This window comes from Dama dama, chromosome 20 (genome assembly GCF_033118175.1).
Source record: "Dama dama isolate Ldn47 chromosome 20, ASM3311817v1, whole genome shotgun sequence".
NCBI classification, from domain to species: Eukaryota; Metazoa; Chordata; class Mammalia; order Artiodactyla; family Cervidae; genus Dama; species Dama dama.
In genome coordinates this window covers 116,265,525-116,293,112 of record NC_083700.1, presented here as the reverse complement: position 1 = coordinate 116,293,112, position 27,588 = coordinate 116,265,525, and the positions used below count along the sequence as shown (strand labels likewise).

The 27,588-nt window shown below is 62.7% G+C and overlaps 1 protein-coding gene across 1 annotated transcript in view; it reads right to left on the bottom strand.

Annotated features, from left to right (window-relative positions):
• CROCC2 (ciliary rootlet coiled-coil, rootletin family member 2) overlaps window positions 1-24,734 on the bottom strand; it is a 61,166-nt gene extending 36,432 nt beyond the window's left edge. Inside the window, 20 exon segments of the mRNA XM_061119770.1 lie at window positions 4,608-4,838; window positions 5,045-5,191; window positions 5,593-5,737; window positions 6,203-6,385; window positions 8,153-8,343; window positions 8,630-8,836; window positions 9,144-9,237; window positions 9,669-9,866; window positions 10,287-10,387; window positions 14,713-14,878; window positions 16,163-16,269; window positions 18,435-18,583; window positions 19,383-19,633; window positions 19,792-20,270; window positions 20,362-20,572; window positions 22,686-22,887; window positions 23,514-23,757; window positions 23,851-24,016; window positions 24,360-24,441; window positions 24,653-24,734. Coding sequence (XP_060975753.1) covers window positions 4,608-4,838; window positions 5,045-5,191; window positions 5,593-5,737; window positions 6,203-6,385; window positions 8,153-8,343; window positions 8,630-8,836; window positions 9,144-9,237; window positions 9,669-9,866; window positions 10,287-10,387; window positions 14,713-14,878; window positions 16,163-16,269; window positions 18,435-18,583; window positions 19,383-19,633; window positions 19,792-20,270; window positions 20,362-20,572; window positions 22,686-22,887; window positions 23,514-23,757; window positions 23,851-24,016; window positions 24,360-24,441; window positions 24,653-24,734 — 3,636 coding nt within the window.
• Window positions 24,735-27,588: the final 2,854 nt, after the last annotated feature.

The following is a 27,588-nucleotide window of genomic DNA, read 5'->3' as shown; positions in this document are numbered from 1 at the left end:
AATCTAAGCAGTAACCTTTGTTGGGCCACAAGTTTCCAGGGTTGGGAGACATTGCACAGAAATGCGAAGAAGGTGACAGAAGACCAGATTGTTGCAGACTAACACCTCCACCAAGAACATCACAAAAATCTGGACAAAATCTATCACAGGAGTCCGTATAGGGCCTCAGAGAGCTGCCCAGGCAGCTGAGACTGAAGGAGCCAAAATCTCACGAGGAAAGGGAGGCAGAGGAGTGAGGCCACCACTCATCATCTCTGCTCTCCTTGGAGCATGTGCTGGTTTAAGTCTGGACTGAGGAGCTGAGAAGCCCGGGAGAGCTTCCTGCCGTCCTGTGTCTTTAGGAGTAGAAGAACATGAGCTTACAGACCTCAGCGCAGAGGGTCCTGATAAACATCCTAGGTTTCCAGTTGTGATCATAGGAGGGCTTCATCCTCGTAGTGGTGGTGAAGCAGAATAGACACTGCCCCCAAACCTGGCTTCCCTGGTGGCTCAGGATGGTAAAGAATCTGCCTGCAATGCAGGAGACCCGGGTTCCGTCCCTGGGTTGGGAAGGTCCCCTGGAGAAGGGAATGATTACCCACTCCAGTATCCTTGCCTGGAGAATCCCATGGACAGAGGGGCCTGGCGGGCTACAATCCATAGGGTTGCAAACAGTCAGACAAGACCAAGCCACTAACACTTTCACTCTTCTAACTTTCAAAAACATGAAGATCGGGTTTCAATCACCTCAGTCATGGATTAAAGTGATCTACCGCCACTGCCTGCCAGAACCAAAAGTGATTCCTCCCTAGAAGAACGGCATCATCGAGATCCTCAAATTATTTCTACAATTTTTTATATTTAATACTTGGCTTTTATTCAACACAACCAAGCATGTTAGAGGTAGAATCACATGGCAAAAAGCTACATGTAAGAACTTAAAATAGACACACAGGCCTCCCTGCCCATCTGGCTATCCGGATATTGAAGTTATCAAATACAGACTTTAAAATAGCTGTGATTAATATGTTCAAGAAGATGGATGGCAAAATGTAGAGTTTCGCAATAGAACTGGATGCTTAACGGAATAAGAACAACAACATGATCATCTTAATAGAGTCAGCGAACACATTTCATGGAATTCAAAGCCCATTCACAGTTTAAAAAAAAAAAATCTCAGCATGCTAGGAATAAAAGAGAACTTCCTCAATCAGATAGGCATCTATGAAAAACCTCTAGATCGCATCATACTTGACAGTGAAATTCTTTCCCCAAAGTTGGGTTTGGTATTAACAGAAAGATGGCCAGTCTCACTACTTTTTTTCAGATTTGTTCTGTAGGTCTTTAGCCAGTGAATTAAGAGAAGAGATGAAAGTCACTAAGATCAGAAAGGAAGTAAAACCATTGTTATTCACAGATAACATGATAATGTACATGTAAAATCCTGGTGCTTATCAGTCTATTTGTCAGGGTTGCATGATCAAAAGTTAATATATGAGATTATATTTCTACATACTAGTAATGGACATAGGAAAATGAAATTGTAACAGCAAGGCATAATATCAAATCCAGGAATTAATTTAATCAAAGACGTGTAAAGTCTCTACACTGAAAACTACAAAACACAACTGAGAGGAATTAAGTAAAGAAAACAACGGAGAGATATACCATGCTCATGGATAGACAGCTGGATATGGTTAAGACGTCCATTCTTCTCAAACTGCTCTATAAATTCAACAAAATCCCAGTCAAGGTTCTACCAGGTTTTTTTGGGGTGTGCAAATTGACAAATCTGATTCTAAAATGTAAATAACCAAACAATCTTGAAAAGAAGGATTAGATGGGAATACTCAATATTACTTCATTACAAGATATTAGAAAGCTACAGTAGTGAAGACAGTACAATTTTGGTGAAAGGATGAACAAATAGATGAATTTGCACAGATCACAATATGATCTGGGCACATACATGCACAAGTAGGCTCAATTTATTGTTGCCAAGATCATCCCAGAAGGGAAGGAAAGGAAAGTGTTTTAAAAATTGGTGCTGAAACAACTGGATATTAATGTGAACAATGGTGGACCCCAGTTCCTATTCCATACCACACACCCAGTTCTCACACCTTCGTGCATGTCAGAGTCACTAGGAGGGATGATTAAAATCCAGATTTTTGGCCCCATTCATAGAGTTTCAGATTCAGTAGGTTTTAGGAGGGCAGCTGAGAATCTGCATTTTAAGCAAGTTCTCAAGTGAGACTGATGCTGCTGGCCTGGGGAACACACCGTGAGAACCTCTGCTCTACAGAAAAGTCAGCTTTACGTGGATCACAGACCTAAGGACTGGAGGAAAACACACTGGGATACTGTCTTGTCCTCGGGCCGGGCAAAAATTTCTCAGACAACACGTAGAAAATACTAACCATAAATTTTTAAAAAATTTGCTAAACTGAATTTTGCCAAAGTTAAACTTTTCTGTCCATCAAAAATGCTGGCAACAAAATGTATACACAAATCACACCAACGTGAGAACATCTGTCTGACAAAGTGTTTGTACCCAAGATATGTGAACTAGAAACCCGTAACCAAAATGGGAAAACCCAATAAAAGTAGACAGTAGGCCTGAACAGACACTCGACAAGTTAAGGTATGCAAATATTTGATAATCATATGAAAATGTGCTTAATGCCTTTTATTATCAGAAAATGGCCAATAAAACCACAAAGGCACATAACTTCACACACAGAGAGTAGCAAGACGGATGATGCCAAGTGTTGACAAGGCCGAGCAGCAGCTGGAATCCTCCCACAGTGCTGGCCAGTGAAGTGATACAACCACTGGGGAAAACTGCTTGGCAGTTTCTTATAATGTTCAGGAACATCTACCCAGTGACTCCACAGTTCACGCTTAGGTATTTACTCAAGAGAAATGAGAATATCTGTATGAGATTTCTACATGCGTGCTTGTAGCAGTCTTGTCCATCTCCAAATTGGAAGCAACCTAAAAATCCAGCAGTGGGTAAATGGGTAAAAAGATGTAATTTATCCATATGACGGAATATTACTATGCTGTCAAAAGCAGGAGATTTCGACACCCCTTCTTTGGGCTCCAAAATCACTGCAGATGGTGATTGCAGCCATGAAATTAAAAGACGCTTACTCCTTGGAAGGAAAGTTATGACGAACCTAGACAGCATATTAAAAAGCAGAGACATTACTTTGCCAACAAAGGTTCGTCTAGTCAAGGCTATGGTTTTTCCAGTGGTCATGTATGGATGTGAGAGTTGGACTGTGAAGAAAGCTGAGCACTGAAGAATTGATGCTTTTGAACTGTTGCGTTGGAGAAGACTCTTGCGAGTCCCTTGGACTACAAGGAGATCCAACCAGTCCATCCTGAAGGAGATCAGACCTGGGTGTTCACTGGAAGGACTGATGCTGAAGCTGAAACTCCAATACTTCGGCCACCTCATGCGAAGACCTGACTCATTTGAAAAGACCCTGATGCTGGGAGGGATTGGGGGCAGGAGGATAAGGGGACGACAGAGGATGAGATGGCTGGATGGCATCACCAACTCGATGGACATGAGTTTGAGTAAACTCCGGGAGTTGGTGATGGACAGGGAGGCCTGGCGTGTTGCGATTCATGGGGTCGCAAAGAGTCGGACACGACTGAGCGACTGATCTGAACTGAACTGAACCACAGAGATGACTCTCAAAGATGTCATGTTGAGGGTGAGAAGCTGGACTCCAAAGTGTCTGCACCCCATGACTCCCTATGCAACAACATCTAAAGCTGGTGAAGCCAGTCCACGGTGGCAGGTCCAGGTCAGGGCAGAGGACGCCTGGGTGGCCTTGCCATGGGGGAGCCTGCTGGGCTGGTGCAGACACTCTGCATTCTGACCACGCTGGTGTCCCCACCAGGGCTCACCACTGTTATCACCCACTGAGCTGTGCGCTGGCTTTACTGAATGTAACAATGAGTCACCCAAAACAGAGGGAAAGGACAGGACAGAGTCTGAGAAACAGGAAGAGGCAAGCCTGAGCCCCGAAGGTGACAGGCCATGAAGCCTGAGCACCACTAGGGGTCCAAGGCTCTGCAGGGACCGGTTTCCACGTGGGCCACCACGTCTGGAGTCAGGAGAAAGCAAAAGTGCCGCAGTGTCTTGTGCTACAGAGTCTGACCTCCTCCACGGGAGATCCACGTCGGCAGATTTGGGAATGGATGCAAGGATGCGGCTGTGAGCGTGTGACCGGGCAGCTCTGTTGTGTGGATGTGGTCCAGGAAGAAGACAGACAAGACGACAGAGGGGCAGGGGAGCGTTTCCCTTGAGTGTGTGAGTATCGCTGGGCCCGAGGCCTTCGACCCTCTGACCAGGGGGGACCCAGCCCCTGGATGCTGGGGACAGGCCCGATGTAGACGTCCTTTTAGCGTGCCGCTTCCCCATCCCCTACTTCCCACACCGGGAAGCCGGCTTCAAATCAGCCAAGTCGGGCAGCCTGAGCTTAGAAAGCGCCGGTGCTGACGTCCGAGGGCCAGTGTGGCTTCTGTATCTGTGCGTGCCCGCCCACCCCAGAGGCAGGGGTGGCCCTGTCAGATGCGGCTGGGGACCGGGAGCCCCACGACCCCCTCACCTGGCCCACCTGCGCCTGCAACTGGGCCCGTTCTCGCTGGAGTCGGGCCGCCTGACCCTCCAGCCGCTCCAGCCGCTCCTCCAGCCGCCCGCAGGCCCGCTGCAGGCCCGTCCTCTCGGCCCGCAGGAGCTCCACCTGCCACTCGGCCCGCGCCAGCTGCTCCCGGGCGCCGGCCTGCCCCTGTGCCAGCGTCTGCTGCCGCGCCCGCAGCTCGTCCCGCTCCTGCTCCAGCTGCCGGAGAGGCGGGGACAGGGCGTGGTCCGTGTGCAGAGCCAAGCCCCACGCACCCTCGCCCCCGAGTCCAGGAGAGGAGGCGGCGGGGGGAGGATGAACAAAGGGGCAGCCCTGAGCTCGGGGGGCCGGGGCTGCACCGGGGCCCACAGCTGCTCTGGGGAAGCGGGACTTGGGGAGGTCCGACCCCCGGGCCCTCGTCCCACCTGCAGGACCAGGCGGTTCAGGGAGCCTTTGTCCTGAGCCAGCGTCTCCGTCACAGCGGCCATCTTGGCCACGGAGTCCCTCTGCTCCACCCCCTCCGCCTTGAGCCGGCTCACGAGCAGCTCCAGGTCAGCCTTGCTGGCCTCGGCCTAGGGTGGGGAGGGCAGAGGTCACCCAGCAGGGAAGCTGGGACGGCTTCTAGATTCGGGGGAGCCACGACGGGGTGGGGAGTGACCCGCGCGTCACAGAGGTGTGCAAGCTGGAGCTCCGGGGGGGCCTGGAAGCCGTCCCGTAGTGGCGAGGCCCCGGGGTTGGACGGAGGCCCCTGGGTCCAAGCCTGCAGCCAGGGCAGGCGAGCGGGCGCCCGAGGGAGGGGCCCCTGAGAGCGGCTGTGGCCGGCGCTCAGGGGGACGGGCCAGGGCACATTGGTCGGGGACCGAGGAGGCCACCCTGAGGCTGGGACCAGGGGACACCCCTGAGCTTGGGGCTAGGGGATGGTCTGCAAGCCCAGGCCGGCGAGGAGAGGGGCGAGGTGGGGCGGGGAGCACACCCGGGCCAGGGCGCCGTGCAGACTCGCCCTCTCGCTCTCCAGGACGTCCCTCTGCAGCCGCGCCGAGTCCAGCGCCTCCTGGGCCGACACCAGTTCCGTCTTGAGCCCCGAGACCATCCCCTCCAGCTGCTCCAGGCGCCCTCGACTGAGACCCAGAAACAGGGCAGGGGGCGTGAGGCCACCTCAGGATGAGAGCCGGGCCACTTGTGGGGCCCGCAGTCAGGGTGACCGCCCATGGCTGCCCCCAAGGTGCGGGGCCCCAGAGGAGCACGGGTCCCCTGCATGCCCGGAGTTGCTGCCCAGCTGGGCGTGGGTGTGTCTGCTCGGACCTGGGCAACAGCCTGGGCCAGCAGAGGGCACCCACGCTGCGGCCCACCCTGGTGGGGCCCAGGTATCGGGGTGGGTTTGCCCGGGGTCGGGGGGCTGGCACTGGGCTGGACTTGGGGTGGGCGTGTGAGTGGCAGTGGGTGGTGATCAGTGTGAGAGGGGCCGGCGATCTCACTAGCACCCCCTGATGAGGCTGGTGAAGATATAGTCCCGGGGCGGCGGGGCACGTGGGGCACGTGGGGCCCGGGGGGCCATGATGCCTGCTGGAGGCCGGGCGGCCCACCTGCTCTCCAGCGCCCTCCGGCTGCTCTCGCCCTGCTGCTCCAGCGCCTCCTTCTGCTCCGCACACCGCCGGAGGCTCCTCTGCAGCTCTGCGTTCCTGGCCTCCAGGCTTTGCTTCTCAGCGTGGGACACGGCTGCCTCCCCCCTCAGCACCTCAACCGCCTCCTCGAGAGCCGCCTTCTCTCTGGAAGCAGGTGAGGCTGAGGCTGGGGGTCCCGGGCACGTTCGCGCCTCTGCCCAGGGCCTGGGGGGCGAACAGGGCAAGGGGGCCGCGGAGGCCGCTTGGGGCCGGGCTCAGGGACACATGCAGACCACCCCCAGCTGGTCTGTCCAGGCAGGGTGGCTCCCGGGTGGGGGGCCTTGCGTGAGCCTGTAAACCCCAGAGGGCCTGACCCCGGGGCGTCCCTATGCTCGGGCCTCTGCACCCGTGGGCTAACCTCAGACAGTCTTGTGAGACCCCGTGGGAAGGAGGGGACCCCGGACTGCCAGGGGCCCCCACATCTCCTGGCCGGCCCCAGAGACCTGCACCCTCGTCAGAGCTGAGCGTGCTGCTGACCCACACCCGACCGCGAGGTCCCCTCTCCAGGTCACCCGCCAGCCAGGACTGGATCTCAGCTGCTCCCACCCGGCCGGGCCCCGAAGCACCAAGTCCTGGGGACCAACTTGCCAAATGCCTCCTGACTCAGCCTCTCATCCCCCTGTGTCACGGGGCCACTGGGCCTGTCACCCCCAGTCCCCAGGACGCTGTGGTCTAGCCACTTGTGGGAAGGCGGTGTCCCTGCGAACAGCCCCCTTGGCCCTTGCCCCAGTGACCGCTGTGCCTCGGCAGGCTGAGGTGGCCCCGCCTGCCCACCCCACACCCCGCCTCCACCCGTCGCCCCTACCGGAAGGCCCTCCTGAGACCTCGCGGGCTCCCCCATTCCTGCCAGGCCGATCCTGCCCGCTCCCGTCTCTGCCCACCGCCTGTGTGCCTCTCGAGAGCAGGACTGGGTCTAATCTTCCCTTGGACCTCCTGTCCCAGCACTGAGTACGCTGTCAGGCCCTCCAGAGAAGGGGTAGCCCCGAGGGGCCTGCAGGCCTGACCCCTGGGTGAGTGAGTGGAAGCATGGGAGGCTGTCGGTCCACTCCTCACGGCGCCCTCCTGCAGGAAGCCTTCCTGGGCTGCCAGCACACTCCTGCCCCACACTCCGGCTCGGGCAGCATGTGGGTCTGGGAAGCCCTGGACTACAGATGCTCGGGATTCTCTTCCCGCCCCTCACCACCACCCGCCCTGGGCCCTGGGGGCAGTCAGACGTGCACAGAAGCATGCAGACAGCCTCCTGGCCAAGTGCACCAGGAGACGCCAGACCCACGGGACACGCCAGGAGGGCGGGCAGGGAACTGGGGGTCTGTGGACCACCTGCGAGGGATGGCCCAGACCCCTAGAGGACTCTCAGCAGTGGGAATGGGGCAGCGGGGCCAGAATACAGCCTGGTCCCAGGAGGGGCGTCTGGGAGGCGGGGCTGAGGGGCAGGGCTCATGCTCAGCCTGGGCTTTGGGAAGGTGAGTCCTGGCCACAGCCCAGATGGGCCCAGAGCGGGAGGAGGGGTGCTCAGTGCAGGCAGGGCTTGGGGGCAAAGAGGGGAGGGAGGCAGCTTCCATCTGGATGTTTTCACTTCTGCTCCTGGAGGGCCTCGTGGAGGAGGTGGCCCTGCCCGCCGGTCTCACCTCCCCAGGAGCTTCTCCTGGAGGGCCTCGTGGAGGAGGTGGCCCTGCCCGCCGGTCTCACCTCCCCAGGAGCTTCTCCTGGAGGGCCTCGTGGAGGAGGTGGCCCTGCCCGCCGGCCTCACCTCCCCAGGAGCTTCTCCTGGAGGGCCTCGTGGAGGAGGTGGCCCTGCCCGCCGGCCTCACCTCCCCGGGAGCTTCTCCTGGAGGGCCTCGTGGAGGAGGTGGCCCTGCCCGCCGGCCTCACCTCCCCAGGAGCTCGCTGGTCACACGGCTCCACTGCGCCTCCCGGCTCTGTGCCTCCAGCTTGCCCAGGAGGTCCTGGCGCTCCTCCTGCAGGAGGCTTCTTGAGGCCTGCAGCTCCCTCTGACTCTCAGACAGCTGCTCCTGGAGGCCCGCGGCCCTCGCCTCGGCCGACTCCAGCTGTTGGCGCAGCTCCTGCCCGGTAGTGGGGGTGCAGTGAACCCCTGCGGTGGGGCCAGGCCTCCGAACACAGAAGCCAGCCAGGGCCCTGGACTCCCAGAGAAAGGGCGCAGTTCTGACCAGAGACCCACCCGAGGTGCAGGGCCAGGCGCCTGGGGGGTTAGCCTCCTGGGGGTCAGCCCCCAGTGGGGTCAGCCTCCTGGGGTCAGCCTCCTGGGGGTCAGCCTCCTGGGGTCAGCCTCCTGAGGGTCATGGGCAGGCCCATAGCGGCCCTTCTCAGCCTGGCAGGCTCTGTGCCCACCTGCTCCCGCTGCCGCCGCCTCTGAATAGCCGCCCGCACGGCCCACAGTGCTGAGTCCAGGGCAACTGGGGAGCGGGCTGGGGGCAAGGACTCAGCCGTCAGGGGGGACCCAGCATGCGGGGGGCTCCTCCGTTGGCCCTGCACTCCCTCGCCTTCAGCACCGCTGCTCTTCACCATCTCCTCGTTCCCCGCATCTGCCTGGGCCACCTTCAGGGCGCAGAGAGGACAGAGCCCAGGGCTCAGGTCACACAGGTCCTTCCAGACCATCTCCCAGACCAGCCTGAACCGCAGGGGCCCTGCAGCCCATCGGCTGCCCGTGTGGGAAGGACCCAGCCGGGCCTGCACCTGTGTGATGCTGTCCAAGAGGAGCCGCAGAGTCTCCACCTCCGCTCTCGAGTCCCCCGGGGCTGCCGGGCCTCCGCCGCTGTGCTGGGACTCCTGGGGGGACGGGGGTCGGGGGCTGCTCAGCGAGGCCCAGGCCCCGACTGCCAGCCGCCCCCTCCCAGCCGCGCACCAGTCTCTGCATGTCGGTTCTCAGGGAAGAGATGGCTGTCTCGCTCGCATTTTGCTCGGTGAGCTTCTCCACCAGCAGCGTCTGCTCTGAGAGTCTGGGGACAGCGGGGTGGGGCAGGGCCGTCTGTGCCAAGATCCAAGCCCAGGGCACTGGCGGGCCTGGGAGCCCAGCTCTGTCTGCCTCCTCCATGGTGCGTGCAGCCTGCCTGCGGCTGTCGGCCACCTCTGACCCCCCACTGTGGTCAGATGCCCTCTCCCGCTCTAGAAACTTCAGCGGCTCCCATTGCCTCGGGGGTCAGTGCAGACCCCGAGTTCAGCATCGAGCTCCCACTGTGACCCAGACTCAGCTCGCCAGCCCTGCAGCGAGGCTTCCTCTGCCCAACCTGACCTGGTCGCGCCCTGCCCCTCCCTGTGACTGGACCGCCTCTGACGGTTTATTGTCTTTGCTTCCCAGGAACCAGCTTCTTCTCTGACCCCGGGCCTCCCTTGGGCCTCCCTAGACCCAGAGCCCTGGGCGCCCACACACCTGGCCTGGAGCGCCGCCTTCTCTGCGGCCCAGCGGCCCTGCAGCTGCAGCGTCTCCCGCATCTTGTCCCGCAGCTGCTGCTCCAGGGCAGCGGCCGCGCTGCCGGCCGTCAGCCGCAGGTTGGAGCCGAGGTTCAGGCAGGCCGTGTGCAGGCGCCGGGCCATCCTGGCCACGTCTGCCCGCAGGTCAGCAAGGCCCCTGCGAGACCAGGGCGCACCCGGCTGAGCCTTGGGGGTGTCTGTGGCCTCAGCCTGGGGGCTGCCCGCCGGCTGGGCCAGGCGGGGTCTGGTCTCAGGCCAGAAGTCTGCCCACCTCAGGAGAGGACCCACAGGTGGCATCACAGCTGGGCAGGGATGGGCAGGGCTGGGCCAGGACGCACAGGACGGGCTGTCTGCCTGGACTGGGACATGGACCGTCTGAGACTCAAGGGCCCAGGTCAGCCGGGCTGAGGTGCCTGTCCAGGCCCCAGAGCTCCGTGCAAGTCAGTTTGCCACTGTTGACGGCGGCTCCCCAACTGGCCTGCCGGCTCTCGCCGCCCAGCTCCCTGACCCACTCTGTGAGTTCGGCCACCTCCCACAGGGCGCCCTGTCCCCCTCGGGCCCGTGGGTGGGCACGCACCTCTCGGTGGCTGCACGCAGTTCGGCCAGGTGTCCCCGGAGCGCAGTGACCTGCCTCTGCAGGAGGGCATCCTGGGGCTGTCCTGAGTGGGTGTGCCTGGCCTGCAGGCAAGAGGCGGAGGCCAGGCTGAGGGGTGGGGGGACCTGCGACCCCATTCACCCCCATACCGCTCCCGCAGCACCGGAGGTGGGGGACAGACCTTGTCATCAGCCTCTGTGGCCCCTACGCCTCCCCAACAATCAGACTGCCCCCTACCTGGGACAGAGCTTGGCTCCCCTCCCAGAGGCTGTGGGGGTGAGCGCCCCCAGCTCCAGAACCAGGACCCCCTCAGCCTGGTCCCCATGGGGGTGAAGGCAGCACTCAGCTGGGGTGGGGAGGTGGGAGTGGGGGTGGGGCATGGGGTGTGGGCAGTGGGTGTGGGAACGGGGTGTGGGCAGTGGGGGTGGGGAGGTGGGGTGGGGTGTGGAGTGGGTGTGGGAATGGGGTGTGGGTGGTGGGTGTGGGAGTGGGGGTGGGGCGTGGGGTGGGGGTGTGGGGTGTGGGCAGCGGGGGTGGGGAGGTGGGGTGGGGCGTTGGGAGTTGGGGGGTGGGGTGTGGGCGAGAGTTGAGGCAGCAGGATGCAGACCCGTGCAGGCAGCGAGGCCAGCCTTGCAGGGAACTGTGCTGAAGCCCAGAGCCAGAGCCCCAGCCTTGGCGCTGCCTCCGCAGGCCCTGCCCGGTGGCCGGGCTGAGCTCAGAGCCGGGCTCTGCGGGCCCCGCGGGCCCTGCCGGCTGGCCGGGCTGAGCTCAGAGCCGGGCTCTGCGGGCCCCGCGGGCCCTGCCGGCTGGCCGGGCTGAGCTCAGAGCCGGGCTCTGCGGGCCCCGCGGGCCCTGCCGGCTGGCCGGGCTGAGCTCAGAGCCGGGCTCTGCGGGCCCCGCGGGCCCTGCCGGCTGGCCGGGCTGAGCTCAGAGCCGGGCTCTGCGGGCCCCGCGGGCCCTGCCGGCTGGCCGGGCTGAGCTCAGAGCCGGGCTCTGCGGGCCCCGCGGGCCCTGCCGGCTGGCCGGGCTGAGCTCAGAGCCGGGCTCTGCGGGCCCCGCGGGCCCTGCCGGCTGGCCGGGCTGAGCTCAGAGCCGGGCTCTGAGGCCCCGCGGGCCCTGCCGGCTGGCCGGGCTGAGCTCAGAGCCGGGCTCTGCGGGCCCCGCGGGCCCTGCCGGCTGGCCGGGCTGAGCTCAGAGCCGGGCTCCGCGGGCCCCGCGGGCCCTGCCGGCTGGCCGGGCTGAGCTCAGAGCCGGGCTCCGCGGGCCCCGCGGGCCCTGCCGGCTGGCCGGGCTGAGCTCAGAGCCGGGCTCCGCGGGCCCCGCGGGCCCTGCCGGCTGGCCGGGCTGAGCTCAGAGCCGGGCTCCGCGGGCCCCCAGAGCCCCTCCACCTGCTGGAGCCCCAGCGCTCGTCACTGTTGCTTCAGACCAAGCGCTCTCACCGAAGGCCCTCTGGCTGCAGACCCGCACTCCCACCTTCACGAGCCCTTTGCTGAGCCCTCTCCCCGACCCCCACCTGAGGTCCCCCCACGAGCCCAAAAGCCCCTGCGGTGCACAGTCTCTGGGAGCACCCCTGGTCCTGGCCCAGAGCCTTGTGTACACGCCCCCCGCCCACCGCGGTCATCAGGAGCCCCGGTGACACGGAGGGGTGGACAGCCAGCCCCGCCTGCCCGACACCGACGGAAGTACAGGACACGCCAGACTCCACAGCGTCTGGACGCGAGGCTGGGTGGCCGGTGCAGTTAGGCACATGCAGGCCAGGGACGGGTAAAGTTCCTGACTCGGGAGTGACTTAGCAAACAGCAGCTTGAACTTGTTTCTTTGACCACAGGGGCTCCGAGGACAGAGAGCAAAGCTTGGGCCCACCCAAGGGGGAGTCTACTCACCTAGAGCAGTGACCCCCCCAAGCTGCACTCCAAGCAAGGTGCGCTAGAGGCAGGCAGACCTGCATACACGCGCATACACACACACCTGCCTGCAGGGGCGGTAAGGAGGTGCAATGCATGGTGAACCAGCACACACATGCACACACACACACGCACACGCACGCACGGCTGCCTGCAGGGGCGGTAAGGAGGTGAACCAGCACACACACACACACACGTCTGTCTGCAGGCACTGTAAGGAGGTGAAGTGGATGGTGAACCAGCACACACATGCACACACTCATGCACACGCACACGCACACACACACACTGTCAGAGGGGCAGTGTCCCCCGCAATTCACATGTTGAAACCTAATCACCCACGTGAGAGTATCTGGAGGTGGGGTTTTTCAGCTCCACTGCTATGAAGGGTGTTAGTGCTCTTACAAAAGGGGCCCCACGAGCTCTCCCTCCCTTCTGCCTTTTGAGCGGATAGCCAGAAGGTGTCATCTGTGATTAGACAGCGGTCCTCATCCTCACCAGCCGCTGAAGGGGCTGGCACTTTGATCTTTAGCTTCCAGCCTCTAGAGCTGTGGGAAATGTTTGTTTACAAGCCCGGGGCTGGGGTATTTCTGCTCCAGCAGCCTGGAGGGACCAAGACAGGAAGGAAAAATCTTGGAGATTTGGATTTGGAACCATGAGTTAGCCTTGGTGCAGTTTTCAGCCTAGATTCACAAAACCTGGGTGGTTTGAAAAAACAGTAAGTTAAAGCTGAAAATTTACTTCCATGTGGCCCCAAAGATTATCAGAGTCCCTAGAATCTGCCTGAAGCAAATGAAAATCTTTTTTGGAATGTACCATGTTCATTCCAGGTTTCAAAGAATTCTCAGTGTTCCAAGGATACTACACAGCTCTTAACTGAAGAAATCAGAAAACCACCAAAGACACATAGACACCCAGCACCATGGTCAGAACCAGCAGAAACAATGAACTCAGACCTTGAAGGAGTTCAGATATTAGAACATCAGAAACAGGCTACAAAATAACTGCTTTCTAGCATGCATCAACAAACACAACAGAGGCTTGAAAATAGGAGACTAAGATATGCAGAAAATAGAATAAAAGTCAGAACTTTTAAAGATGAAAAATACAGTATTGGAAGTTAAGCGAAATAGGCAGGTTTAACAGAGATTTGATACCAGGGGAGAAAACTGATGAGCGGCAGGGTAGACTTGAAAAAATTACCCATGACATAGACCAGGGTGGTAAGGAGGGGAGGTTAAGAGCATAGGAGGGAGCCTAGAAAGGGTGGGTGGGGAGGGGGAAGTGGGACTCTGGCAACTGTGGAAGACAGAACAGAGGCTTCCCCAAACAAGGAGAGAAGGAACCCTGATGAGCGGAAGCAGAATAAACAGAAATCTGCAGTCGGCGGTCACAGGAAGTCACAGCAGAGAATCCCCAGTGGCCAGAGTGTGATGCCCGCCAGAGGAGTCAGGGGTCGGCGGGTGTTGGCAGGCTGGAAGCCAGGAGACAAGCCAGGATGTCGCTAAGGTGCTGAGAAAAACAGCTGCCAGCAAGTGGGAGTGGCGTTCAAGGCCAAGGGGGAGTAAAGAGCCCTGATCGGCTGGTGCCAGATTGGACCCAAGGTCCGTCTCCGGGGCGCCTGTTCTGCTGTCCAACTGAGGCTGGGGGTGAGGTGTCCACCCCGTCTCACTGGCCCCACAGCAGCCCAGCGCCCTGTGAGGACTGATCTGATTGGAAAGGCCATGCCTTCTCCCCACGCCCATCTGACACCCTCCTGTCCCGGGACAGCTATCTGGCAGGAGGGGCTGTGTCTACACAGTGGGGGCAGCCTCTGCTCCACCAGGTCCATGTGGAAAGAGCCAGGATGGCCCCTCTGTGGTGGGCTTGTCCGAGGGACCCCTGCGCAGCGTCGGCCTGAGGCCGGGGGCCCGGGGACCGCCTGGGCCTCTGCCCCACTGCCGGGGAGAAATCCTGCCCTGGAGGCTGCTGGCAGGCGCTGGGGGGGCCCGGGGGCATCCAGGGCAGATCAGGGAAGGCGCGGCCAGGCACAGGCGCGGCTGACCATCTCAAGTCCTGCCCTACTCCACGCTGCATGTCCTGCAGCTGGCGACCACCCCACATGGTCCACACGGCATCGCCGCTGCAGCGAGGCTGAGGCCGGAGCCCCGTGCCCGGACCCTACCCAGGGCTGAGGGTTTTGGAAGAGGCCGCGGGGCCCCTGCTGGCCCGGAATCCAGACCGCAGAGACTCCTCCCTCCAGCGCAGGGCGGCCATGCCAGGGCCAGGGCTCAGCCCTCACCCAACTTCCCAGTCCGGCCATTGGCTCCTTGTCTCAAAGTGGGGGCTTTCCACCTGGTAAGCCCCACTCCACAGACAGCTGTGGCCAGGCCGAGCAGGGGGCCGTGGTGTGGCGGGGGGCGGCCACCAGCTCACCCCTTCCCGGTCCTCGCTGCCCACCCCCGCCCCAGCCGCGGGCACCGAGCCGGGCGTCCCCCTGCCCACGAGCGGGAGCCGGGGAGCACCTCTCTGTGGGTCCGGCGCTGTGCCTCCCGCAGCTCCAGCTCGGCCCGCAGACGGAGCACGCTGCCCGTCGTCCTGGCCAGCTCCTCGGCCAGCCTGTCATTGGCCTTCCGCATGTGCTCCAGCTGTTCCCGCAGGAGGGCGTTCACCTGGGAGAGGCCGGTGCTCCTGGATGGGCAGGGACGCGGCAGCGTGATCGTAGGCGGGTGGCCTCCCTTACAGACATGCTTAGATCCCCAGGCCCCAGACCTCCTGGGCTCAGATGATCCCAGCTCGACTGTAGCCCCGCCGCTCCTAAGTGGCGCTGACCGCCTGCGGAGGATCCCCCGTGCACAGAAAACGGAGGCCTGCCTCGGACCCCCTCTGGCACCCCGCTCCCCCTGACATATCTGTTGTCCCCTCCTCCCCCCACGCCGAGCTCCCTGGCTCTGCCCTCACGACTACGGCTGGCTGTTCACTCCAGGGTGTGGAGATGAACCTCCAGAGCAGCAAGAGGTTCAGGGCTTGGGAGCCCCAGCCGAGGGAACCAGGGCTGGGAGGGAGGCGCGTCCCTGTCGCGGGGCGGGCTGGGGGAGAGGGGTCAGGCATGCCCCGGGGAAGGGGCAGCCCCTCTGTGACTGTGGGCCCCTCTCCCCGCAAGGCAGGCCTATGTGTGGCTGCAGTCGGGGACCCCAAACCCTGCAGAGCCCACACTTCTTGGCCAGGCTGCGAGGCCACAGGGATTTCTCTGCCCCTCTCTGCCCCGGGGGCATCAGCCTCCTGGAGGTTTTCTGCAGCCCCTGCCCCTACCCCCCACTTCTCCAAAACTGGCTTTCAAGACGCTTCTCAACACTAATCCTTTGCCAGTGTCCCTGAGGAGGAAGCAAGTCCAGGAAGCAAGCCACAGACGGCTTAACCTTCCCGGGTCTGGTGACAGAGCTGCCTTGGGGGCCCCGCCCCGCCTGCTCCCCTCAGCAGGGACCTTGGCGAGATGCTCTTCCCTCCAGGGGCGTGTCCTGGGGCTCAGGGCTCCCTCTGGGGGGCTGGGGGTGACATACAATTACCCACAGTGTGCAAATGAGCCCGGTCATGACTGCAGAGTGGCTTGAAGCCAGAGGGGCCTGGGGGTCAGGCTTGGAGTGGGAAGAGGAGTGGGATTGGGGGGGAACCCAGAGACACCCCAGGACTGGCCAGGCCAACCAAGGCCCACGGGCAGCTCAGATGCCTGCCCGTAGCACGGGCCAGAGCCCTGGCCCCAGCTGTGACAGGCGGGGGTGGGGGGCTGGGGTGGTACAGCAGGGAGCAGACTGAGGCCCAGGGGTGTGGCACCCCACCCTGCCCTGCCCTGCAACCGCCCCCCCCCCACCCCCCGCTCTGACTCCGAGTCATTCTGAAGGAGTCGCCAACAGCCCGGGGCACCTGCCCTGCCCGCGGCTCCCTGCAGCCCTGCCGGCCATGCCCGCCCGGCCTCACCTCTGCTCGGCCGCCTCCAGACGGCCCAGGGCCTCCTCCAGGTCCACACTGCGCTCCAGCTCCGACCTCTGCAGCTGGGCCTTGGTGGCCTCCAGCCGGGCCTGCAGCTGGAGAGGGCGTTGACCTACCTGGCCAGCTGCTTCCCAGTCCCGTGGGCTGGGTGGCTTAGGCACAGCACCCTCTCTGGGATGGGTGGGAGGGCTCCGGGGGTCCCCAGCTGGGGTGGGGTTCAGGCTAAGATCAGGGGTGCGGTTGACTGGGGTCTGGTCAGAGGGGTCAGGCTGGTGGCCATCCCCACGGCGGCCCTGTGCCTCGTGCTGCAGCCAGTGGAGGAGGCCTCGCATCAGGCCAGGCGAGGGGATGTGGAGCCGGACTACGGTCACCCGCACGGGAGTGAGTGCGCATGGGGTTCCACCCTGCCCCTTCTGCCTGTGCTTGAACCTCTGTCTGCCCCCAGCCCCTCATCGAGCAGGGGACGAGGCCACCCCACAGTAGGTGGGCCTGCAGCCCCCAGGTGGGTCTGGTGGTAGGGAAGCCCCAGGAACTGGTCCAGACCACTGTTGAGTCTGCAGGGCTGAGCGGATGGGAACCTTGCTCTGAGGGAAAGGGGCCGCTGGGGGCCGGGGGTGCCACCCAGATCTGCACCCAGAGCACGTTCTGGGGTCCAAGGAGGGGCTGCAACAGGCCCAGGGGGCCAGCTGGCGGGGGCTGAGACATGAAGACCAGGAGAACCGAGGGCTCACCTGCGGCAGTGCCTGGGGCCAAGGAGGCCGGTGGGGGAGGTGGGGAGGACGGGGCTCCCCTGGGGCCAGTGGTGGGGCTGGGGGGGTGCTGGGATGGGGCTGGGGGACCCGGCAAGGAAGGAGACAGACACCCACGGAGCAGTCATGCCCACCCCCACGCCCACCCATCTCCTTGGGGGCACTCAGGGAGACCAGGCTCCTCCGTGGTCCGCACGCGGGGGGCAGACGCCCGCGGGGGGCGGGCGAGGCCTGGAGCCGGGATTTCACTGACTCACTCGGTTTCCTAATCTGGCTGCAGGGCTTCTGCGGCTTTTATTCCCACCGGCCTCTTGTTCCCAACATCTCCCCACCCTGTGCTAGGAAGACGCCCCCACCCCCAGCTCCACGCCGCCAGGGAGGGGGAGGGCGGCGAGCTCACCCAGTGCTCCCGGTCCGCCGGTCCTGCCTGAGGAGCTCCCGGGGAGGGGGGATGTGGGGCTGAGGACGGGGGTGGGGGGCCTCTTGTGGGGCTGGGGGTGAGCATGGGGGTGGGGGGCCCTCTTATGGGGCTGGGGGTGAGGATGGGGGTGGGGGGCCCTCTTATGGGGCTGGGGGGTGAGGACGGGGGTGGGGGCTGGGGGGTCCCTTCATGGGGCTGGGGTTGAGGACAGGGGTCCCGGGGCCCCTTCGGGGGGCTGTGGGTGATGACGGGGGTCCCAGGGCCCCTTTGTGGGGTTGGGCATGCCACAGACCCCAGGAAGCCATCAGGACCCGGGAGGAGGCATGGCCGGCTGGGGATTTCAGCCACGGTCACCGGTCACACCAGAGAAAGGGCTGGACTGGGTCAGGTCTCAGCCCGCAGCGTGGCCCTGCACGGCTGGGACCTGCCGTGAGCCTGTTCCTTCATCTGGGGTCGTCTGTCCCGCTGCATGGAGTGGGGGGCCGTGCAGACACAGGGGCTCTGAGCACCCCCACTGTGGGCCGGGCACCCCACCCCGTCCTCCTCCCAGGCCGTCACGACTTGGGGCGGTGGACACGAGACAGAGGCCCTGCCCGGTGACCTCCGTCTCCTCCCCGCCTCAGGTTCCCCGCCCGCACACCAGGAGGCCCTCCTGGCCCCACAGGTTGGGCATGAATGGCCTCTGGCCGCAGCCGGTCTCCCTGGCAGGGCCTGTGGCCGCTGGGGGCGCTGAGGGTGTGCCCAGGGCCTGTCTGTCCCCCTCGGCTGTTAGGGGCGAGACCGGGGTGCAGTAGGTCCTTCCAGCCTGCCCGCCTCCCCTTGGCAGGTGTGTCCACGTGCTCGCGCTGGGCAGGGCGCTGGCCCCACAGGTCAGGGCTGTCCTGGCCCCCCCGGGGCTCTGGGCAGGTGGGCACAAATCATCGCTTAAGCTGGGTCGGGACCCCTGGGCACCATACTACCTCACCTGCCTGCTCCAGCCTGTTTCTCTCTCTGCGGCGCAGGGTTCGGCCGTGGCCGGCCACTGTCGTCCCCCTGCTGGCGGGCCCGCGGGTCACCCCAGGGAAGGCTACCAGGCGCCCTGAGCACTCACCCGTTCGCTGACCACGTGGTACCTGCCAGCCAGCTCACCCTGCTCGGTGCCTGCCTGGGCCAGCAGGCCCTCCAGCCGGGACAGCTCGTCCTGCAGGGGTGCGTGCTCTTCCGACCCAGGGCCTGGAGCGGCCGGGGGCTCCCGCAGCCCTGCAGACGCAGCAGCAGGGTCAGCCTGTGGCTGGGCCAGCCCCCAGTCTGGCGGCCTGTCCACCCTGGCCCAGGGGCCCCCGGTGCAGAGGGGCAGACCCTCCTCTCCTCTGGGTGGGCACGTGCCCACTCACATCTCTCCCGAGTGCAGCTTAAACCAGCACAGCAGAGGGTCTGTGGGGGCGGCCTGGACGCTGGGCACCCCCACCCCCGCTGGGCTTGAGAACCGCTGTCTCAGGGCCGCAGGGTGCTGTCCCCCAGAGTAGTAAGTGCTGGTCTAAGTACGCAGGGCTCTCTTGTTCCTTAACACACACAGAGAGGCCCTGGCTCCTCTCAGAGGCTGGAGAGGCCCTTACTACTGAAAGGGGTCTCTGGGACCCACACACGAGGGGTCAGGAGCACGGCCTGGGGCCAGGCTGGTGGCCACGGTGACTGACAGTGAGAGGGCCAGCAGTGGGGACGATGGGCAGGCCGCCGCTCTGCACCTGTGCTTCCTGAGGGCCAGCCTCTAGGATTCTCACTCATCCAGTGAGAAACAAGACTGGCAGTCGCCAAGAGTCACAAACAGAAATGCACGCTGGGTGGGGACGGTCTCTGCAGCTCAGGGGTGAGCATGCTGTGTGTGTGAGCTTCTGGCTCCGTGGGTGACTCCGTGGGAGGGTGTGAGTCTCACCCTAGCGCAAGGGACGGTGACAGGCCGGGAGGGGCCAGCCGAGCCAGGGCAGGGGGTTGGGGGGCTGGGCTCCCTGGGGCTGGACTCCCACAACCACCCTGCCGCTCCCCTGGGGCGTCCCCTCACCTTGGGGAGGCCCCTCAGCCAGGCTGCCGGCCACAATCTCACGGATGCGGGCAGGCACGGGGGTGGGGGAGGCCCGCCAGCGTCCCCCGCGCACAGTCAGCGCGCGGTCTTCTCTGCTGGCCGCGGGGCTCAGGATGGTGTCCTCCAGCCTCTGAAAGACACGCATGAGAGACCCCTGGGGCCGGCAGGTCCTGGCACCGCCCCCAGACACCCCCGTGAATCCACCGGAGTCAGGGGGGCACCACATCACCCTGGGGAGGACCGGGCGAGGCTGAGGTCCCCCGAGGCCAGCTGTGAAGGGGGAGGCTGTCCTGCCCATCCCGGAGCTGTTCCGAGCTCAGGTGAGGAAGGGAGAGCGGTCACGGAGCTCCAGCCCAGGCCCAGTGTGCCTCTGTGGGGCTGCCCTGACCTCCGCCCTGGGTCTCTCTGGGGATGCTGGGAGGCAGAGCCCCCGCCTTTGGCGCCCCTGGAGCAGGCGGTCCCCCGGTTTTCACAGTGGGGCTTGGCAGGGAGGGGCCTGAACCCCACCCAACGGGCCCAGAGCCCCGTGGATGGAGGGGCTGGCCACCGGTAGCAGGACCGGGTTGCACCCACACGGCTTCCTGGAGAACGAGGCCGGCCGCCCTGTCCACAGGGAGGGGCTGCGGGGGCCTGGGGATGGGGTGGGGCAGGACCGAGCCGGGGCAGCGAGCACTCAGTGGGCACGGTCTGGCCTGGCCCTCCAGAGCAGCTCAGCGGCTGCAGAAGCTCTCCAAACAGGCCTGGGAGTGGCAGGAACCCCGGGGTCCCGGGTCCCGGGTAGGAGGCCTGGGGTCCTGGGTCCCCAGAGGCTGGTCCTGGGCTCCCGGGCACCGGGCGGCATTTGGCCTCGGCCCTGTGAGTTCCTGGCTACAGGAAGGTGGCCCGCCAGGGGTGGGGTCTGGGTGCTCTCCAGAGCCCAGGGCAGGGCAGGGCCTTTGCACGGGGCAGATCCCGGCACTGACCACGGGGAAGACGTGTGAACGCCGGGGGCTGAGGCAGCCAATTCTGAAGCGGCATGAGCGCTCCGGACGTGAGAGGGCGACGAGAGAGATTGCCCGGGGTCAGGATGTGCCCGGCTGCCCATCGGCCCTGCGGCGTCCACCGTGAGGTTCAGGCCGTGAGTGACGTGCTGAGGGAGGAACTGGTGGTGAATGTCCGCCCTGGGGGCTCTAGAGCGACAGGGCAGGGTCCCCTCATGACCCCCAAGGACCCAGCGCCCTGTCCTCTGGTGTCCCGAGACCCTGGCCCCGAGGCTCCCCAAGGCTCCCTCCCGTCCAGGGCGTGCTGCGTGACCGCTGCCCAGCCTCTACCTGCCTGTCCTCGCCCCCTCTATCCTCCCTGAAGACCCTCGTGAGGCCGAGACCCCCCACCTGGCTCTGATCTCCGGCCAGGCTGCTGGGACAGGGGCTTTCTGGGCTCAGCCCTGCCCTCCCGCCACGCCTGGTACAAGCTCAGCCTGATCCGTGCTCCTGGGACCCCAGCCCGGCCTCTTCCGCTTACAACTGCCCAGACAGAGGCCTTCTCCTCCACGTCAGCTCCAGGGGGGCCGGGGTCACCCCAGGACCCGAGCTTGGGCATGACCACTGTGCCCCCGTCCCACCCACAGCAGCTCAGTGAGTCCCAGACACTGAGCCGACGCTGCTGCCCGGCCCCCCAGAGTGACACCCCAGAGGGGGAACCCGGAGTGAGACCACAGAGGGGGGCCCCGGGACTGAGACCCCAGAGTGAGACCCTGAAAAGAGACCCGGGAGAGAGACCCCGGAGTGAGACCCTGGACGGGGACCCTGGAGTGAGACCCCAGAGGGGGACCCCAAAAAGAGACCCTGGGAGTGAGACCCTGGGAGTGAGACCTGGGAGAGAGACCCCAGAGGGGGACCCTGGGACTGAGACCCCAGAGTGAGACCCTGGAGTGAGACCCCGGAGTGAGGACCTGGGAGTGAGGACCATGGGAATGAGCACAGTGGGAGTGAGGACCGTGGGAGTGAGCACTGTGGGAGTGAGGACCCAGGAGTGAGGACTGTGAGAATGAGTACCGTGGGAGTGAGCACCATGGGAGTGAGCACTATGGGAGTTAGGACCGTGGGAGTGAGGACCCGGGAGTGAGCACCATGGGAGTGAGGACCTGTGAGTGAGGACCATGGGAGTGAGGACTGTGGGAGTGAGCACCGTGGGAGTGAGGATCGTGGGAGTGAGGACCCGGGAGTGAGGACTGTGGGAATGAGGACCCAGGAGTGAGCACCGTGGGAGTGAGGACCATGGGAATGAGCACCGTGGGAGTGAGGACCGGGGAGTGAGGACCGGGGGAGTGAGGACTGTGGGAGTGAGGATCCAGGAGTGAGGACTGTGGGAGTGAGAACCCTGGGAGTGAGCACCGTGGGAGTGAGGATCATGGGAGTGAGGACCCGGGAATGAGGATCATGGGAGTGAGCACCGTGGGAGTGAGGACCCGGGAGTGAGGACCGTGGGAGTGAGCACCGTGGGAGTGAGGACCGTGGGAGTGAGGACTGTGGGAGTGAGCACTGTGGGAGTGAGGACCGTGGGAGTGAGCACTGCGGGAGTGAGGACCATGGGAGTGAGCACCGTGGGAGTGAGGACCCCTGAGTGAGGACAATGGGAGTGAGGACCGTGGGAGTGAGGACCTGGGAGTGAGAACCATGGGAGTGAGCACCGTGGGAGTGAGGACCTGGGAGTGAGGAGCCTGCTCTCCTTCAGCTGCTATGGGCATCTGCATACCCTGGGAGGCCTTGGTGAGTAGCCTTCAGTGCACCTCCCTGCTAACTCCTCAGCATGACTGGTGAGTTGTGAGTAGCCTTCCTGAGCTGAGAGAGGGGAGGAGATGTGGGCCTTCCCTTCTGGGCCCAGCTGGGGAGGTGACGCCAAGACCACCAAGGCCTCCCCGGTCCTCCAGGAAGGCGAGCCCAAAGGCAGGCGCTGAGCCGCGGTCCTCCCTGAGGGGCCGCGTCCAGGAAGCCTCCTCCTAGGCCAGGAAGGCCCCGGCCCGAGGCCCCCCTCCCCGCGCCCTCCCTGCTCTAACGGGAAGGAGCCACGGCACAGGCTTGACTCATTCCTAACATTTACAGAGGGTCACTTATTAGCCGGGGCGTCCCGGAGGAGCTGGGGGCGTAATGGGTTCCAGCTGCGGCCGGGTGCCTGAGATGGGCCGCGGCCCAGCTGGAGCCACTGAGGGGGTGCACAGAGGGCCTCTGGCCGCCCCCTCTCCACCCGGCCCTCCGCTCCTCCACCTCGCTCCTACCCTCCCCCTCCCCCACCCCCTCCCCCCACCCCAGCAGAAACAAGGGGGGTGGCGGGGAGGGGCCCGGAGTGGGAGGGGCATCCAGCCAGGGCGTGCCCTTGGGCCTGCGCTTGGCTTGGACCCCACGAGCAGCCGTCCCCTTGCCCGCAGGGGACCCCGTGACTCCACCTATAGTTCTGCAGGCCGGGGCGACCTCCGGGTCCTGGTCTGTCCCGGGGATAGACTGTCCTCCTGTGACCGGGAGTGCACTGGGAAAGTTCCAGAAGGCCCCTGGCAGCAATCTCAGCGGTCAGAGGGGACACCAGGGCTGGGCCTCAGCCTCCCAGAAGACCCCAGACCCGCCTGTGGAGCTTGCCCGTGTCCCCAGGGCCTTCCCCCCGTCAGCTCAGCCTTCCTCTGAGGACCCCGGGAGGTCGCAGCCCCCGTGTCACACCACTGGTGGGCCCTGGTGGGGGCCTGCATGTGACACCCAGGGGGATGGCCACCTCTTGCTTCATCACTGCTGCCCTCCGCGTGTGGCTGTATGGACCGGGAGGGCCTCCACCCCGAGGAACGAGGAACGTGGGCTCCCCGTCTGCCCACCCAGGGTCAGAGGCGGGCTCCCCTCTAGAGATGGGCGGGGGTCCCTGCTCTGCTGCAGCCAGCTCACTGCCCAGCCCCAGGCACGTCACCTGCCGTCGTGAGCCTCGTGTTTTCATCTTTGAAAATGAGGGCAGGGGTGTCCCAGGGACCCGGGGCCTGAGGCTCCGTGGAGGGTGGGGGTTGCTTCCCTGGGACCCCATTTTCACAGAATTGAGGGGGCTCAGAGGCAGATGCCGCTGAAGAAAAGAGAGGGAGGTGAGCCAGAGCAGGCTCACTGTCCCGCTCGCTGGTGACGAGCCTCAGGCCCCAAGGGGCCCCTCTGAACTGGGGAGCTGCACAGGCACACAGGTCCACAAAGGTGGGGGGGGACTTGCAAAAGGAGCCCTGCGGCTTCCAGAGGGTGGTGAGGCTGCACCACACCCAGAGCCCGGTTAGGGAGACCCCTGGGTGGGCCACGGTAGGTCCAGAGGGGCCCAGTGGCGAGGCAGGGAGGGCGACCAGAAGCCCCATCCAGGCACCCTGCGAGAGTGGGAGACCAGAGGGGACCTTGGCTCAGCCCAACACAGCCCGCAGCCTCGGGGGGCAGGAGCCGGGTGAATGAGGGTGTCCGACCGGTCGGGGCGGGGGGCCCGGCCGGCAGCTGGGGTCAGCGGCGGTGGAGCTGCAACAGTGCCACCGTGTGGCCACAAGGGGCGCTGCAGGAGCTGCGGCTGCCCTGCTCTGGGGAGGAGGCTGGGACCCCCGCCCCACAGAGGCAGGAACACAGAGGCTCCCGTGTCTGTGGACAAAAGGGGTGAAACGAGAAGGGCAGCACCCCTCGAGGGTTCTCAGCACATTTATATCTGTTGTCTCGACCTGAAAGCGCAGCTCAGGGCCCACATCTACAGCGGCCGTGGCCGAGTCAGGACCGGACCCCTGGCACCTGCCCAGTGGCCAGGGCGCAGGACTCCACAGGTGCGCTGGCCTGGGGTCTCCCTGCCTTGATGTCAGGGGGACAGGGACCGCCTGGGGCCACCCCAGCCCGCTCTCCTCCTCCACCTCTGCCCCTCCCTCCCTTCCTGCCCCGGGCACTCCCGCGGGGCCCCTGCACCCCAGGGCTGGGCACAGCCTGAAGAACACACCCGAGGATGGGCGTCCCGTCAAATCCAGCCCCGGACGGCGGCTTGCCCTCCTTCTGTGGCTTGGCCTGCGGCACAGAGCGCCCTGGGCCCGGGTGGCCGCCTGCCAGGCTCCACCTCCTTAGGAGAAAGAGCCTCTGTGTCCAGAATAACACCTGGCCCCTGCCATGATGTGTCTCAGGATGGTCCGGCCCAGGTCTCCGTGCGTTGGGTGAGCCCTCTGGGGCCCTGGGCACCACCGCAGGAGCCGAGGCAGTAGTGAGGACCTTGAGTAGTCACAAAGGGGCAGTCCTCACCAGGCCTGAAACCAGGCATCGTGAAGGCGGGGGACAGCATCTCGTTCACCTCTGCACCCGCACCTCCAGCCCCCAGCCCCATCAGCGCTTGGCACATAAGGAGGCTCGTTGGACACAGGTCAGCAGCAGAATGAACAAGCAGACATGGACAAGGGTCAGCACCAGAATGACTGAAAACCAAGTCCACAGTCTGAATCACTAACTGAAGAATGACTCGGATCAAGGATGCTGCGGAGGGCAAGCATCCGGTCGATCTTGTCTGCTCTGGTGTCCCCGGTGCCCACACAGGCTTCCTGGAGGAGGTGGCCTTTGAGTTGGACCTTGAAGGGTGAGTAAGAGTCCCCCAGCCAGAGGGGACACTGATCAGGTGTCCGGGAAGAGGCAGAGGCAGCAACCTGGGCGTCCAGTCTGTGTCTGTGCGGGGCCGGGGGTGGAGGATGTGGGGATACAGGAGAGGTGGCTGGTGGCTCCAACTTCTGCTGAGGACCGTGGGGCCCCATCCTCATTTCTGAGCCAGGAAGGGGGACATGGCCCGTCTGATGAGGGCAGGGACCCTGGCTGCCATCCACACAGGTCTTGGCCACACCCTGCACTCTCAGAGCCTCCCGGCTCTTGTCCCACGCATGGGCCCTCTCTCACCCAGACTCTGGGAAGCCCCCAGACCACCTGTCTCACCCTTGTACAGATGAGGACCCTGAGGCAGAGACAGCGGCAGAACGCAGACAGCATCACTGTGCCCACCCCCCTGGGCCTCCTGCTGGCACCTCCTCCGCCTCCCCTGGTGCCTTTCCCTTCCTCCCCTCCCCTTCAGTCCCCCTGACTTTGGAATCTTAAAGCAAAAATGAAAGGGAGGACGCAGGACACAGGAGGGCGCTGGGAGCCAGCACCCGCTTTGCAGCAACTAGAACCGCCGCTAGACTGTGACGTGCCTCCTGAGGTCAGAAGAGCCTTGGGGGCGGTGGACTTCATGGACTCAGGGGAGGTGGGCGGTGGGGCTACCCGCACGGGGTGGGTCCTCTGCGTTTGCAAGGTCAGTGACAGAGCGCTTTGAAGATGCCTTGGGCTGGAACGACCCTCTGAACAGAGTCGGGTTCTCAGCTACCATCATTTAAAAAACAGGAAGCAACCCAACAGGTCAAACACCCAGGAGCAATTGTAATAGTAAAACGTGCCAGGCCTCTCCGTTGAGAACGACATTGAGTAAAATTGGCAAAAACATAAATGGAAGAATGGATTCTGCCTGTGAATTGGAAGACTCGAGCCCCCTCAAATGGATCTATAGATTCAATGGAATCCGAGTCCAAACCCCAGCAAGGTTTTTAGCTTGTAGAAATTAACAAACTGATTCGAAAATGCATATGGAAAAGTGTGAAAGTGTTAGTCACTCAGTTGTGTCCAACTCTTCACAATCCCATGGACTGTAGCCCGCCAGGCTCCTCTGCCCTTGGGATTCTCCAGGCAAGGATACTGGAGTGGGTTGCCATGCCCTCCTCCAGGGGATCTTCCCGACCCAGGGATCAAACCCCGGTCTCTTGCGACTCCTGCAGTGCAGGTGGATTCTTTACCCTTGAGCCACCAGGGAAGCCCTGTGATATCCTTGTATGTTCACCATAATGGCTGAGTGGGAAAATGATAGGAAATGCCAAGTGCTGGGGAGGACGTTAAGCTGTGCACTCAGGATGCCTGTATGTTTTTGTGTGCATGCAACACTCCAACCAGAGGTGAAAAGAATATCCGGTGAGTTTTCATTTCAAAGGCCACTTTCCAGAATACGGGCCTCTGCTCTCACCGCCACACTTTGTAGACAATGACTTTTCCAACCGGCCGCCTGTCCACCACGCCCATCCACCCGCTCAACTGTCTACCACTATTTGTATGACGGTACCTACACGACCATCCCTTTACTCCTTCATCCGCTAATCCTGAGCTCAGCAGACTCCATCTACAGGCCAGATTCAGGCCTGCCACTTGTCCTTAAATAAAGCTTTCTGGGAAAATCACCCCACCCATTTGCAGACACACTGTCTATGGCTGTCTTCATGCTCCAACTTCGGAGGTGAGCTGTTGCTACAGAAACCTCATGATTTCCAAAGCCTAATATATATATTTACCTAGAAATGAAGTTTATTTAATTGCTTGCTAGAGAGCTGACGGGGGGCGGGGGGGGGGGGGCGGCGGGGTAGGAATTGCTGGTTAAAATACTCCTGGGAGAAATATCAATAACCTCAGATATGCAGATGACACCACCCTTATGGCAGAAAGTGAAGAGGAACTAAAAAGCCTCTTGATGAAAGTGAAAGAGGAGCGTGAAAAAGTTGGCTTAAAGCTTAATATTCAGAAAACTAAGATCATGACATCTGGTCCCATCACCTCATGGGAAATAGATGGGGAGACAGTGGAAACAGTGTCAGACTTTATTTTTTTGGGCTGCAAAATCACTGCAGATGGTGACTGCAGCCATGAAATTAAAAGACTCTCTTACTCCTTGGAAGGAAAGTTATGACCAACCTAGATAGCATGTTAAAAAGCAGAGACATTACTTTGCCAACAAAGGTCCATCTGGTCAAGGCTATGGTTTTTTCAGTGGTCATGTATGGATGTGAGAGTTGGACTGTGAAGAAAGCCGAGTGCTGAAAAATTGATGCTTTTGAACTGTGGTGTTGGAGAAGACTCTTGCGAGTCCCTTGGACTACAAGGAGATCCAACCCGTCCATCCTAAAGGAGATCAGTCCTGGGTGTTCACTGGAAGGACTGATGCTGAAGCTGAGACTCCAGTACTTTGGCCACCTCATGCAAATAGTTGACTCATTGGAAAAGACCCTGATGCTCGGAGGGATTGGGGGCAGGAGGAGAAGGGGACGACAGAGGATGAGATGGCTGGATGGCATCATCAACTCGATGGGCATGAGTTTGAGTAAACTCCGGGAGTTGGTGAT